This window comes from Populus nigra, chromosome 3 (assembly GCF_951802175.1).
Source record: "Populus nigra chromosome 3, ddPopNigr1.1, whole genome shotgun sequence".
In the NCBI taxonomy this organism is placed as follows: Eukaryota; Viridiplantae; Streptophyta; class Magnoliopsida; order Malpighiales; family Salicaceae; genus Populus; species Populus nigra.
The window spans coordinates 5,810,049-5,826,580 of NC_084854.1; the positions used below are offsets into that span (position 1 = coordinate 5,810,049).

The 16,532-nt window shown below is 33.3% G+C and overlaps 1 protein-coding gene across 1 annotated transcript; it reads right to left on the reverse strand.

Moving 5' to 3' along the window:
* Positions 1–4,574: 4,574 nt before the first annotated feature.
* Positions 4,575–15,627, reverse strand: LOC133688442 ((+)-borneol dehydrogenase 1-like). Its single transcript, XM_062107925.1, has 2 exons — positions 15,355–15,627; positions 4,575–5,375 (listed from the first exon to the last, which is right to left on the reverse strand). Exons 1-2 carry the CDS (start codon positions 15,625–15,627, stop codon positions 4,575–4,577), a joined length of 1,074 nt encoding a protein of 357 aa, XP_061963909.1.
* Between the last annotated feature and the right edge of the window lie 905 nt (positions 15,628–16,532).

Sequence of the window (16,532 nt, forward strand, 5' to 3'; positions counted from 1 at the left end):
ATTGTGCTGCAAATTTATGGGGGCTTCTATTTATTATTGAAAAATTGTTGCAATTTTATGAAGCTGGGAATCCGCTCTGATTGTAATTTGAATCTCACACCTTTTTTGTTTATTATATTTCATCTTCTGCTTTTACATGCAATGCCTTCCCGCCTTGGGAATTTGACCCTTGAGATTACCCATCATGATAAATTATTCTTCTATCTTTGATAAATCAGTTTCAGTAGTCTAATATAGTCATGCTAGTCATCACACCATGGGAAGACATACAGTTCACTATTACACCATGACTTTAGCCGCATGTCTGGCTCTTAGGAAAGATCCAACTAAGTTAACTCTTAGAAAGCAGTCTAGCTAGGTCCCTTTTTTTTTTTTTTAATCCAAACACTACCAGAAAATTAATAAATACAAATGAAAATGCTAATAAAAATATTCCGTTGGTAAATTACAGTGAATTTTACTGATGGAAATATTCCCTCGGTATATACCAAGGGAATTACAGTGGAAAAAAAATAATTAAAATAAAGCCAAAAAATACGATAACATGTCATTTATATCAACAGAATTACCGACAGAATTTATTATGTTGGTAAAATCCGTCAGTAAAATCATCGTTGATAAACTGTTAACACTATTCATCATGTCAATTACAAAGGGAATCACCAACAGAAAATTCCGTCGGTATTTTCTAGAGAGCTCTGAAATTGTTCACTTTTCAATTGTATTGTTAATTACTGTTCTTTACAGACAAAATCACAAATGGATTGAAAAGTCATCGGTGTTATTTGACAGGCTTCTGAAAATTTTTGATTAAATTGAAATTAAATATTATAGATGGAATTACCAACGAATTGAAAAGTCGTCGGTGATATTTGATAATTTTTAAATTTTTTTTATTAAATTAAAAATTTTAATTAAAAGTTTTAATTAAATATTACAGACGGAATCACCGATGGAATGATTATAAAAATATTAATATTTAATTATCTGTCGGCATAGCGCCTCAATAAAAAGCCTAAATCCCTAATTTCACAACAGACATACGTTATTTCTTCTTCTTCTTCCCTATATGTAAAAAAATCAACATCCGTTTCTTTTTCTTCTCTTCTCTTCTCTTCTCAACTCCTTCTTTCCTCTCCATGCACATGTATGTCTTCTTCTCCTTTCTTCTTTTCTCTTCTCAGTTTTTTTTTAATTAATATACTTTACGAATTTGTTTTTTTTTTCTCTTATCAGCTTCACTTGCTATTATATTAAGGTAAGATTTTTCTTTTTTCTTCTTTTTTCATGTTTTGTTTTCACTATATTTGTTATTTTATTTTATTTTTAAATTTTTTTTGTTCTTAATAATTGTATGAATGTTGTTGTAGGATTTGTTTTTTCATATGAAATCAATTTTTAATTGATTTTTTTCCAAACAACTCAATTTTGAGTATTTTAGAGTGTTGATTTATATTAATTTAATTATTTTATAGTTTTGTAAAATAGATTTTTTAAAAATATTTTTAAATAATCACTGACGGAATTACATACTGTATTTTTCTAAGGGAAATATTGACGGAATGAAGCGGGTAATTTTTTTTTCGCACTTTTTTCATCAGTAAATCCATCGGTAATAATATATTTTTATTACCAATGGACTTACCGGCGGACAAAATGTTACTGACGAAAGATTCACCAATGAAGAATTTCCATTTGTGATTCTATTGAGAAATTAATTACCAATAAAATATTAATACAAATACAGACAAAAATATTAAAAAAATCAACATTTGTTTCTTTCTCTTCTCTTCTCAACTCCTTCTTTCCCCTCCATGCACAGATATGTCTTCTTCTCCTTTCTTCTTTTCTCTTCTCAGTTTTTTTAATTAATATACTTTACGAATTTTTTTTTTCTCTTCTCAGCTTCACTTGCTACTATATTAAGGTAAGATTTTTCTTTTTTCTTCTTTTTTCATGTTTTGTTTTCACTATATTTGTTATTTTATTTTATTTTTAATTTTTTTTTGGTTCTTAATAATTGTATGAATGTTGTTGTAAGATTTGTTTTTTCATATGAAATCAATTTTTAATTGATTTTTTTTCCAAGCAACTCAGTTTTGAGTATTTTAGAGTGTTGATTTATATTAATTTAATTATTTTATAATTTTGTAAAATAGATTTTTAAAAAATATTTTTAAATAATTACTGACGGAATTACATACGGTATTTTTCTGAGGGAAATACTGATGGAATGAAGCGGGTAATTTTTTTCGTATTTTTTTCATCAGTAAATCCACTAGTAATAATATATTTTTATTATTAATGAACTTACCAATAGATAAAAAATTATCGACGAAAGATTTACCAACGAAAAATTTCCATATGTGATTTTATTGAGAAATTAATTACCAATAAAGTATTAATACAAACACAGATAAAAAAATACCGTTAGTAAATATAAAGTTGATAGCAGTGTGAATGCTACCATGGGGCCGGTCCAAGATGCCAGCGTAGTCTTACATTATTTCGAGTTTCCAGAGTTTAGCTACGGTGGTGTTAACAAGGTTGCTTATATAATCTTCATTCGATACATCACAATGAATGTAGCAAACATTTTCACCCAGCTTATCAGCAATTTCTTGGCCTAGTGTATCTCTTGAATATCTGCAATAACCACCTTGGCACCATTTTCGTGTAAAAGGTTCACAGTAGCTGCCCCAATTCCGCTTGCAACTCCAGTAATTGCAACTCCACTGACAATCGCCACCTTGCCTGCTATCCTGAAAGTGGAATTGCGTGAATTTGTATTCTTATCGGAAATGAAAACAGTATTTTTCTCAAAGGTTATGGAGGTGCCAAGGAATTTTGAGTGACAAAAGCAATCTCTTTCCTTAGGCCACCCACCCGTGGATGTATCCAATATATATATATACTGGGGAGGTGATTCTACATTCTGGACTTGGAGGACGTACGGCATCTCTACTACAAGTCTTGGTTGGATTTCGAGGAACTTTGGTCATTTCGTGTTAGAATTTTTCTATAAAAAATGATCACCCTTGCAGAGTGGTAGTGATAGGGATGATGGTGGTATTAGTAAAATTAATAATGATGATGAAGATAATGTTGATATAGCAGTTATAGTGGTAGTGAAAATGAAAATAGTAAAATTATTAATGATAGTAATATAGTAATAATAATAGCAGTAGAAAAGATGATGATAATAAAATAATAGTTATATATAGTGTTTTGTTGCTACTAGTATTAACAATAATGATGATGTGAGACAAAAAGATAAAGAAAAAAAATAATGGTAAAAAAATATTAATAATAGTTGTTGTAATGATGGTGATAATGATAATAATAATAATAATAATTTTGGTATTAGTTATTAAATTAATAATAATAATAATAATAATAATAATAATTGTATTGCTTATTAATAGGAATGTTAACCACCACGTTCCCCTTCCAAACTAACATGGAGAAGTGTGACCATAATTGCACAGCAATTAATTAATTCTATGGTTGGCAGAGAAAACAATATCTGCCAAGTCCCTAATCACAACTACTAGTTTGGGGTCCGAGTAACGGGTGCAGTGATTAACGTTGGAATGATATATTTTTTTTAAAAACAATTATAATATAAATGTTTTTATTATAATATTTATTTAATTATTAAGATTTATAAGAATTTAATTAGCATAGAAATTCTAATGATGGTTAGATTAGTCATATAATTTTTAATAAAAAATTATTTTTTATAAAAAATTTAGGTTATAAACAGGGATGTTTAACTTGTTTTTTTCATAAAAAATATTAAATTATAATTTTTTAATATATTAAAGGTTTTTTTTTTTAACAATATATAGCACGTCAGTGATAATTATAATATTCATTCTTACAACGTTAAAGTCTGTCACTATAAATAGATGTGGCAAATTATATATATAAGTAATGAATTATTAATCCGACAAGCAATAAACGATTTTATGAGTATGAATTTTTTTTTCACATAAAAGAATATTATTGACAATTTGTTTGTATCTAAAGATGTATAGACTTGCTCTATATAATTCGGCAGCGGGATTGCAATGCACATTAAAAAGAAAGAAAAAAACAAAAAAGAGACGATAAAGTGTATTGCCTATGAACTCACACAATTTATAAAAAAACTAAATGGCTTGAGAATTTTACTGTAATTTTAAACATAAATTATTATTAATTGTGATAATAAAATGAATATATTATGCAATTAAAAAGATTACGGGAATGTTTTAATGTTTTTACATTGTATTTTTTATTTTTTAATTAAAAAATTAAATTAAAAAGCTGTTGAAATGTATTTTACATATCCCAACAAGCAATATATATCAAAGAATAATATAAATTATATTTTGAAATCTTAACTAATAAATTAAGTTTTTAGAGAAGATTGTTGTTTTAACAATATTATTATTATTATTATTATTATTATATATTTTTAATTAAAAATTACTTTTACAAATTAAAAAATTCTTCAACACATTTCCGAATACATTGAGAATTCTACTAATTTTTTGAAACCAAGAAAGAAGCACATCAACGAGATCAACTTATAATTTAGCGGGGTACAAAGCTTTCATCATTGTAGGATTAACAACACTGAACCCACCATCCACGACAAGATTCATCCCACTCACATAATTTGCTTCATCACTAGCCAAGTATAGTGCAGCCCTGGCCATGTCTTCCACCTTGGGAATTTTCCCCTTTAGATTACCCATTTGTTCCAGTGATTCTTCTATCATTGGCGCAGTATCTGCTGAAAATCCCTCATACATGGGGGTTGCTACTCCATAAGGCGAAACACAATTTACTCTTATACCATACTGCCCTAACTCAGCCGCTAAGTTTTTCGCTAACCCCACGATACCATGTTTGGTCACTGCATAAGCGGGAGTTGCAAGTCCACCAATAGCTGTACAAGCACTGGCTGTGAATAAAATGCAACCCTGACCTTGGTTTACCATGACCCTAGCTGCATGTTTGGCTCCAAGGAAACAACCTACCAGGTTTACACTAATTAGGCGGTCTAGATCTGATTTCGGGGTGTCCAAAATGCTTCCTAAAGGACGACCGAGGATGCCTGCATTGTTATACATTATATCAAGCTTACCATGTTTTTTAACGGTGGCGTCTACAAGATTGCTAACTTCATCTTCGTTTGAAACATCACAGTGGATGTAGCAAACATCTTCACCAAGTTTTTGAGCAAGGGCTTGGCCTAGGTTGTCTTGGATATCGGCAAGAACGACCTTAGCACCATTTTCATGGAAAAGTTGCACTGCACTTGCTCCTATGCCGCTCGCGCCACCGGTTATGATTGACACCTTGCCTGCTAATCTGAAATAGTACTATCGTTAATTAAAGACAAGCTGAAATGTGAAAACAAACATCTAAACGCAGATGCTGTACGTTATCTACTGTGAAATGGTGCCGGTGATCAAATATTTAGTTGGAGCTTTTGGAGGAAACCCAATCTGATAAAATTAGTACGTACACGTTATAATCTTGAAATGTCACAAGCAAAATGAATTCAAGGCGAATCAGAGTAATTGGGAATATTTCCAAGTTCAAATAGCTAGGAAGAAACTATACAGCTAGAGTGCAAGATTAATGGAAGTTCATTTTGATTACCTTTTCTGTGATGCAACCGAACTGGTACCTGTCATTTTATTAAATATATGGAGTTGGAGGTACCTAGGCAAAGAAGATAAAAAGCTTGCCTTTTGCTCTGCGTCTTTACTTGAAGGCTTGCTTTTGTACATAGAATGTTTCATATATATATACACTCTCCACAGAGTCCTTGAAAGAAAACAAAGAAAAAAAAAGTGGTATTATTCTCACATTACATATAAAATTCTAGAGGGTTTTATTATTTTAACATATAGACTAGCCACGCAAAAACTAATTCTAGTGAGGTATACACCATGCATGACTCGATCGTTTCGTGCATCACTTAATTTGGACGACCTCAATTAATACATTGAGGAAAGAGTGAAAAGAAGAGAAGAAAGAAAATCGGATGCTAGAACTGCATCATTTCTTCACCAAAGACACGAATTGCCATGGGATGAAGAGGATGACAAGATGATTTCGATGACAATAAAGAAAGGTGGTACGTATACGGTCCTGAAGGAAGCTGTATGTGTCGCCCAAACATGCAGTAAAACGCGGGTACAGGAAGCTACTTTAGATTTAAGAATAATACAATTGATAAATATTGTATTATTAATCTTATTTTATATATAAAAAAATCTAATCAGAATCCTCCTTCGGGAAGATTAATTGGACCTCCCTTACAACCACCACCTTCTCTTTGCCTTCCCAACGAGACTTTGGGTTAGAGCAACAATTAATAAACATACCTAGAGAAGTGTGACCATAATTGCGCCCTAATTAACGGTTTGAAAACACGTTCCAAATCATATTTTATGAAAATTTAATTTTTTAAAAATATTAAATTAATTTTTTTATATATTTTTAAATTGTTTTGGTATATTAATATCAAAAATAATTTTTTAAAAATAAAAAAAATATTATTTTAATATATTTTTAATTAAAAAACACATTAAAAAATAACTTCTGACCTATTTTCAAGCATCCTCGGCAGATAAAACTCGAACCGCCAGAGTCCCTAGTCACAACTACTAGTTTGGGGTCAGAGGAACGGGTGCAGTGCAGTGATATTGTATACATAGTTGATTTACTATAATTTCAGTTGATATTGTATTGGGGTCAGATTAACGGGTGCAGTGATTGACGTCGGAATGAATTTTTTTTTTATGTATAAAAATTTTATAATATAATTGTTTTTATTATAATATTTATTTAACTATTAATATTTATAAGAATTTAATTAGTATAGAAATTGTAATGCTAGTTAGATTAGTCATATAATTTTTAATAAAAAATCATTTTTTATAAAGATTTTAGGTTATAAACAGGGATGTTTAACTTTCATAGAAAATATTAAATTATAAAATTTTAATATATTAAAGTTTTTTTTTATGTTTTTCCTTACAATACATAGCACGTCAGTGATAATGACCATATTCATTATTACAACGTTCAAGTCTCTCACTATAAATAGATGTGGCAAATTATACAAGTAATGAATTTTGATCCCACAATCAATAAACGATTTTATGAGTATGAAAAAAAAGTAATTTCACATATATGAATATTATTTACAATTTGTTTGTATATAAAGATGTATAGACTTGCTCTATATATATAATTCGGCAGTGGGATTGCAATGCACATGAAAAGAAAAAAAAAATAATAAAAAAAATATCAAAAAATCATTTCAATCTAATAATTGAAGTTTTTTAGATGAAATTTTAAAATATAATTTATATTATTCTATAATAGTGACTTCATTTTGATTACCTTTTCTGTGATGCAACCGAACTGGTACCTGTTATTTTAGTAAATATATGGAGCTGGAGGTACCTAGGCAAAGAAGATAAAAAGCTTGCCTTTTGCTCGGCGTCTTTATTTGAAGGCTTTTGTACATAGATTGTTTCATATATATATACTCTCCACAGAGTCCTCGAAAGAAAACAAAGAAAAAAAAAGTGGTATTTTTCTCACCTTACATATAAAATTTTATTATTTTGACATATAAACTAGCAACACAAAAACAAATTCTAGTGGGTTATACTGACTCGTTTCGTGCATCACTTTGGACGGCCATAATTTTTTTTTCCACAATACATTCACGAAAGAGTGAAAAGAAGACAAGAAAGAAAATGGATGCTAGAACTACATCATTTCTTCACCAAAGACACGCTTCGCCTGGGATGGAGGGAATTGTTAAACAATAAAAAAAATTAAGAGAAATACGAACTGATTACTTTGTTGAAATCAGAGTTTAACTTTCGAGACTTAAGTTATGTTCATTTCTTCCTAGTAATAGAAGCTAAATCTACTTCTATGGGTCTCTTACTCAGTCAACACAAGTATATGCTAGACATTATCCATTAAGCAAGTATGACTTCTTGCAAACAGGTTAATACTCTGTTGTCTCCCTCATCGAAGTTGGGATTTGTGCCTGGTACTCTTCACTCTACCCCAACACATTACACTACCAGAAATTCGCTAAATAGCAACGAATTTATCAACGGAATATGTTTGTTGGTAATTTGAGGTCGAAATTACCGATGGACACTTTTCTGTTCGTAATTCAGTCGGTAACTACCGATGCAAACTTTCCGTCGGTAGTTATCGACTGAATTACGGACGGAAAAGTTTCTGAATTAAAATAAAAGGCGGGTCGCTGATGTGGAGGTTTTGGCGAGTTATTTTGTCCGACGAAATCATCGACGGATTCAAAACGACAGCCCATACAGTGACGTGACCGGTTCATCATTTAAATTGCCGACGGAATCACCGAGGGATTTGAAATGACAGATCCGTACGGTGACATGTCAATTTTTCGGTCAAAATCACCGACGGAGTTTTCGTCTGTGAAACCGTAAAAAAAAGTTAATATATGTCAGCTCTGTCGACCCTCTCCTCCCCTATTTCTCCTTCTTCTTCCTAATCCCAACTCTCCCCATCTGCAAACAACCAGCCCCCCCTCTCCCCCAAACAAAAATCTCCCTCATATCAGCACAACAAGTTATATTTCTTGAAGTTTTGTGGTCACAACATCCGTGTTCTGATTTACCGACGGATTTTCTCAATTTTTATAAGTAATTCTATCTTTTTAAATTCTAACATTTAATTAAATGTCAATTTTTTTTTAGTATATGTATTTTGTTAGTAGATGTACATGTTTTATTGTTATTTCTCAAACAAACTTGTAGTATATGAATCTATAATTCTATACCTGTTATGGTTTGTTTTAGATTTTATAAGATTGTATTTGTTTGTAAATTGTTAAAACTTTATAGAACTACCGAAGTACATGTGCTGTTTTGAAATAATTAATAGCTTGCTTAATGGGTCTGTTTAAAGTTTTATCAATGGTATTACGGAGTGGTAATTTCCGTAAATTTATATATTTTAATTTCTATGGACGTTGATAAATGATAATGAATATTTAATATTTATGAGAATTTGTGATTGATTTGTTGATAATCTCGAGGTAAAGTAATATTTTTGCAAGTTTATTTACCTAACTTAGTTAATTAATACATGATGTCATCATAATTTTATAGAGGTTCGATATAAGTCATGGATGATCGTTCATGGATGTATCGAGATTCACCCCAAGGACTGCGAAGGATGGATTATTGTAACAGGGTTTAGAGTTTTATTAATTTCGCAACATCTATTCCCAGAAATTTTACTGGAGGCGGTATTAGGTGTCCATGCAGGAAGTGTCAAAATAAAAAGTATCTGCATGCAGATGTTGTAATGATGCATCTTCTACACAAAGGGTTTATGGAGAATTACCAGTGTTGGTATGCACATGGAGAATTATTTGTTAGTAAGAGGAGAATGGAAGAAACGGTAGTTGGGTCTACTTTTAGTGCTAGTAACGTGCATGAAGCGGCAAATGACAACACTAATCCTTACAGCAATATGGTTATGGATGCAATGAGAATGAATCAAGGTAATGTTAGTCAATGTCCAATCGTAGAAGAAGAACCTAATGCAGATGCAGCTAGGTTTTTTGATTTGTTGAAAGATTCAGACGAACTATTATGGGATAGCTGCACGAACCACAATAAATTATCGGCCGTAACATAGGTGTTCACCATCAAGTCAGATCACGAGTTGAGTGAGGCCGGGTATGACAAGATTATTGAATGGGCAAAAAGCATTTTACCTGAAGGGAACAGGCTGAAAGAGAACTTCTATGCAACGAAGTCCATGATGAAACCCCCATGTTTAGGATACCAGAAAATTGACATGTGCCCTAACTTCTGTATGTTATACTACCTTTAAAATACTGAGATGACCGAGTGCATGACATGCGAGTAATCCCGTTACAAACCTAGAATTGGCAGGGGAAAGACTCTAGTGGCATATAAAAAACTTAGATACTTCCCGATCACACCTAGACTGCAAATGTTATTCATATCACTAAGAACTGCTGAGCATATTACATGGCACCAAGCACATGATGCGGTTGATGGAGTGATGACGCATCCTTTTCACAGCGAAGCATGGAAACTCTTTAACAGTGTGAATCCTCACTTTTCAGCTGAATCAAGGAATGTGCGTTTGGGTTGTGTATATATGGATTCAACCCATTTGGGTCATTTGCTGCTCCTTATTCTTGTTGGCTGATTATACTCACAGTTTATAACTTGCCACCGGGAATGTGTATGAGGCCGAAGTTTGTGTTTTTATTTACTGTCATACCCGGTCCAAGCAGCCCGGGGCGGAATATAGATGTTTGTCTTCGATCGTTGATTGATGAGTTGGCGCAGTTGTGGTCCTTTAGAGCTCTGACTTATGATATATCAAGGAAACAAAATTTCCTTATAAGGGCGGCTTTGATGTGGACTATCAATGATTTTCCAGATTATGGAATGCTTTTTGGTTGGAGCACGCATGAGAAACTCGCATGTCCATACTGCATGGAAAACAATAAGGCATTCACGCTAGCAAATGAAGGTAAAGCTTCTTTTTTTGACTGTCACCATCCCTTCTTGCCATTTAATCACAAATACAGAAAGAACAGAAAAGATTTCTTTGTTGGCAGAGTTGAAAAAGATGTTGCATCCCCGTGTCTTTCTGGTGAAGAATTGCATGATGTTGTTTCAGAGTACGGTGACATTGTGTGTGGCCTTCAATCAGGTAAGGAAAAGTTTCCTGGTTTTGGTTTGACCCATAATTGGGTAAAGCGAAGTATCTTTTGAGAGCTTCCTTATTGGAAGACCAATCTACTCCGCCATAACCTTGACGTCATGCACATCGAAAAGAACATGTTTGAGAATATTTTCAACACCATCATGGATGTGAAAGGGAAGGCAAAGGACAACATCAAGGCTAGATTGGATATAGCTTTATAATGTAACCGAAAAAATATGGAGTTAGTTCATGATGAGTCACGGGTCGCAAAACCAAGAGCAAGCTTCGTGTTAGAGAAAAACACACAACTACTAGTCTATAAATGGCTTAAGAGTTTGTGTTTTCTGGATGGACACGCATTGAACATATCAAGGTTGGTTAATATAGAGGACTGCAGATTGTATGGAATGAAGAGTCATGACTGCCACGTGTTAATGCAAACACTCATCCCATTAGCTTTTTGTGATTTGTTGCTAAAAGGAATATGGGATGCACTCATGGAGATCAGTTATTTCTTCAGAGATATATGCTCCAGCAAGTTGAATGTTGATCATATTGAGAGGCTTCAAATGAATATCGTCGGACACTATGCAAACTTAAGATGATATTCCCTTCATCATTTTTTGACTCAATGGAGCATCTCCCTATACATCTATCGTTTGAGGCAAAAGCTGGAGGACCGGTCCAATATAGATGGATGTACCCATTTGAACGATTAGATATTACAGTTGCAATGTAATTCATATAAAACTATTTTTTATGTTTTTCTTAATTGAAAATACTTAATTAATTCAATCCAGGTACTTGTTTAATCTCAAGAAAAAGGTTAAGAACAAGGTGCATTTTGAGGCTTCGATATGTGAGGCCTATATTGTTGAGGAGATCTCAACATTTATCTCGTACTATTTCAAACTTCATCTGAGAACGAGAATCAATCGCGTTCCACGGTATAATGATGGCAGTGAAGTGCCTTCCAATGAGAACTTGTCAATATTCTCCAATACTGGACGACCTACACCTAAAAATACTGTAAGAGGAAGATATTTTTCAGAAATAGAGTTCAAACAAGCACACAACTATGTTCTATTTAACTGTGATGAGCTGAGACCTTTTATTCAGTAAGTTTATATATGTGTAATACTAATTAAAATTTGTGAGTAATATATTGTTAATTATATATTGTAATATCATACACTAACTATCACTTGCAGGCAACATTGACAATATATGCTCTCCAATAACTCACAGCTCATCGAATCCTAGATCTTTCAATTACAAGATGAACAATTTGCCACGTGGTTTTGAACACATGTAAGCACTATCACAAACGCATTCTAACTTGCAAAATTACTATACGAATGCATGTCATTACGAGATTCTCGTTCATTTACTATTTATTGATGTACATTACATACAAGGTTTATCAAATGGAAAGGAGTGCACTTAAGTCATTGTCTTCACTAAGCCTAGGGCCTGAAAGAAAATGAAAGTGCTACAACGGGTATTTTGTCAATGGATATGTTTTCCATACTGAAGAATATGAGCAAGGAAGAAAGACATACAACAGCGGTCTTTGTGTTAAGGGATCCATCAGTAGTGAGTTAGAAGTTGACTACTATGGTAGATTAGAAGAGGTCGTCAAACTGCAATATCATAATGAGCAGAATAAAGTGTTTTTATTCAAATGCTATTGGTATGACACGACTGACAGAGGAATCAAAGTTGATCTGCACTATGGTCTGGTCGAAATCAACTCAAAAGCTTGACTCCGCAACATAAACGATGTCTTTGTTTTCTCAAAGCAATGTTAACAAGTTTATTGCATATACACCTCTTCATTTAGAAAGGATCGATCAAGAGTGGATTGATTGTCCGTTTTAAAAAGAAACCCTGGGGTCGTGTCGAGGTTGTTCAGGATGAGAACGAAGACACAAGTGTGCGAGATGAAGTCTTTCAAGTCAGTGAGTTGGTTGAACTATATCGAGTTGCTCCTTCGATTGAATTGCAAGAAAATTCAAATTTTCATGTTTTCGATGATAGTCTTGTTGATGTTGACGTAGAGGAGTTGAATTTTGTTTTGAGCTCTAGCGGACAAGCAAATGTTGATGAAGAAGATGATATCCATATTGAAGATTGCGATGAAGGTGATGACAATTCAATTGATGACGAAGAAGAAGAAAATTCTAACTAACTACCAAAATGAAGCCCTGTGTAAAACCCTTTTTTTCATGTAATTTAGATTATAGATGATATATTTTGTAACACAAAATATTTTTTACTTGAAATGCCACAATCACGAAATAATTACTTGAAAGAAGTATAGTCATGGATGATATATTTTGTAACACGAAATAATTACTTGATATACCAGAATCACTGACATCCATACCGATGAAATAAGTCCGTTGACATTTCATAGAGAGTTCAAAAATAATTATTTAAAATGCCACAATCACTGACGTCCATACAGACGGATTAAATCCTTCGGCATTTCACAAATATCAAATCATGTACGTAGATAATTTTAAATTCCTTCAAGGCAGATAATCTAACACAAAGTCGTATCATTAGATTTTGGTCGATATTCATGTGATAAGCATTAAAAGTTCTGATCCATAGATCTAAATTTCCATTACCAAATTCTTGTAACGTCGCTGTCAATGTCATTTATGGCTGAAAGTCGGTCACCCTTGGCAGCTTCTATCGAATTAAAAGTTCTGATCCCTAGATGGTCCCTCTGTTAATGGCTCGTAGTTGAAAAATATAAATCATGGATAAAATCATTTAATATAAACATTAGATAAATTAGTTTACAGCCGCGTTGCATTATGACTGGGATAAAAAAAAATAATCAGTATCATAAAAAATATTCAAGTTATAAAAAATTATTTATATTATTATTAAGTTTATCTTAATATATTAACTTTAAAATGTTCCAATGTAATTTATTATTTAATTTCATTTTAAAATTAAATTATATAAAAATTATTTTGATATAATTCCGCAACTCAGCTGAACAAAAAACAATCTAGCTTATTAATAAAAAAAAGTATAAAAGAGTGTGATTTTATGTATGGATGCTTTGATTTCAAGCCCGAACGATTTTTGCATATATGAATGATTTGATTTTTCATGTTTTGTTTTTTAATTTTCATTCTAAAGGAAATTTACATTAAAAATTTTCAATCAATTTTCAAATAAAGGTACGTAGGGCTATTTTCATGTAAAAAAAATTATTTTTACTTTATTTTTTCAAAGAATAAACCCATATAGGTAGTGTGATCCTTAAATGGGTTATATCATCCAGATGTAATTTTTTTTTATTTCATAAAATAAAAACAATAAAAAAATATTTTTGAAACTCCAATGCATATGGAGGGTTTAATTACACACTCAATCGCTCATGGAGGGTTACAGAGATGATGGGTCTAGTATGGAACTTAGATGAAACTCCATTGCACATGGAGGGTTATAGATGTGATGGGTCTAGTATGGTACTTGGAGACGCTGAAATTTTCCCGACGGTGATACATGGCGGTGCTCTCATCTTGTAGCCTGGTTCAATGCATTTCCACGTAGTATTTATGATCCTTAACAACCTAATCTGGAAACAGGGGGCAACGATTGCATATCTATGGCCCCATGCACCTTAGCTATGCAATAAATTTACATACAAAGGACCAATGCACATTTATTGTAAAAGAAAAGGGCGAGGGCTGGTAGGTAGACGTGATTACACCATCTAAAAACTAAGTCAATTAATATAAGATATAAATAAAACATAGTGATTCTCACTTGATGATACAAGTATTTTACATGATCTTATGGATGCATTTTGTATTTATTGTCTTAGTCCATTGGTGATGTCATCACCCAATTTTGGATGATTCCCCAAAATTCTCTTTTTTCCAAAAAAATCAAAAAATCAAAATCAAAAATATAAAATAAAGGCTGCAAAAATAGGCGAAAATCAAGCTGCAATTTTCGGAAGAATTTCAAGGCCCAATTGTACGCTGTTATGCCCAAAAATAGAAAAATGCAAATTCAAAGGTCAAATTAAATAAGTATTGGACGAATTTGCATAAAAATTAAGCCTAATGACATAATTAAATTTTTAATGGGCCAATTTGATTTAATCATGGGCCAAATTGAATTTTAATTATGTTTAAGAATTAATTTAGGTCCAATTGAAGGAGTTAATTAAGTGCAAGGACTTAATTATACTTTAAGCGGGTCAAAATTAATTGGAGGGCTTAATTGGTGAAAATTAAGTTTGGGAGCTTAATTTGGATTTAATTGAAAAATCAGAATTTTAAGAGACCCAATTTAATTTTTACCAAGTGAATTGATTAAAATCAGGGGTCAAACACAAAACTTGAGGGACCAATTTTAAAGCCCGAAAAACTATTTTGCCTATAAATAGCCTTCAATTTCAGCTAAGCAAGGGGGGGCAATTTTGACAAAAAAAAGAGAAGAACAAACCCTAAAAAACCTAACCCTAAAAAACTTAATCTTCTTCTTCCTGCAGCAGCCGCCTCCCCCAACAAAAACATTAAATTTTCATCTTCTTCCTCGGCCGGCCGTCTCCCCCCAGGGCTGGATTTTTGTTTCATCTTCTTCACCCCGTTTATGCTCATCTTCCCTTCCTCGGTCTTCTCCCTCACCAAGCAGCTCAGCCACCATTTTTCCTCTTCCAGCCGGACCCTCTTCATCCAACCCGAGCAGACCCAGCTCCTCCATCAACACCAACCCTCGACCGCCGCACGCCAAAGGCTTCCCCTCTCTCGGCCGACCATCTTTCTCCCCAGCTGCGAGCCAAGACAAACCCATCTTCTTCGCCATCAGCAGCGACATCTTCCCTTTCTCAGCTGTTCCCCACGCCCTTCCTCCCTCGCCGTTAGCAGCAGCAGACCCGATCTCCTCAGCCGCCGTGGACACCGGCCAACAACAGTCTCTTTTCCCCCGGTGGTGGCAGCGACAGCAACATTCGGACCAGCCAAGCGAGCCGCCTTCTCCTCCAAAAACAGAGATCGGACGCTAGCCCCTCTGCCTTCGATTTCGTTTTCTTCCAGCAGCGGCGGCGCCTCCCCGTGCAGCAGATTCCTCCTGCAGCAACCCCGCCGTTTTCTTCATCTCCTTCACCGCCGGTCGCCAATCTCGCCGAAGCAGAAGAGAAGAAGATGAACCCATAACAGCTGACCCGGAGCAGATCTAAAGGACCCGAGAAGAACAAATCTGAAATAAAAGAAACTAAAATCAACTGCCTGTGATTGTTGCGTTTCTTTGTTGTTTTGCAGGTCACGGCGTCGCCAGCGTTGCAGAAGAGGAGCGGAGAAGAAACTTGGCCGGCTGTTTTCCCGGCGGCGCGTGAACCCACGCGCCGCCAGTGACGGTGGCGCGTTGGAACACGCGCCGCAGTATCCCTGCGCGCGAATTCCTGCAGTTCCAGTGGTTCCCTTGCAATTTCTGGAGTTTTGAGGGACTATTTTGTAAATTTGAAATTATTTTATGTAATTTTTATTTATTTTTAAATATTGTAATTTGTATTGTGGATGTAAAAAAAAAAAAAGAAAAAGAAAAAAGAAGAAAAAGGAAAAAAGAAAAAGAAAAAGGAAAAAATATAATATAATAAAAAATGTGTGTTTGTGTTTGCATTTTTTTATCATGTTATTGAATTATAAAAAAGAAAAACAAAAAAATATAAAATGCATGTTTGTATTTATTTCAGGGATCCTTTCATGATGAGACGGCAAAAGAAT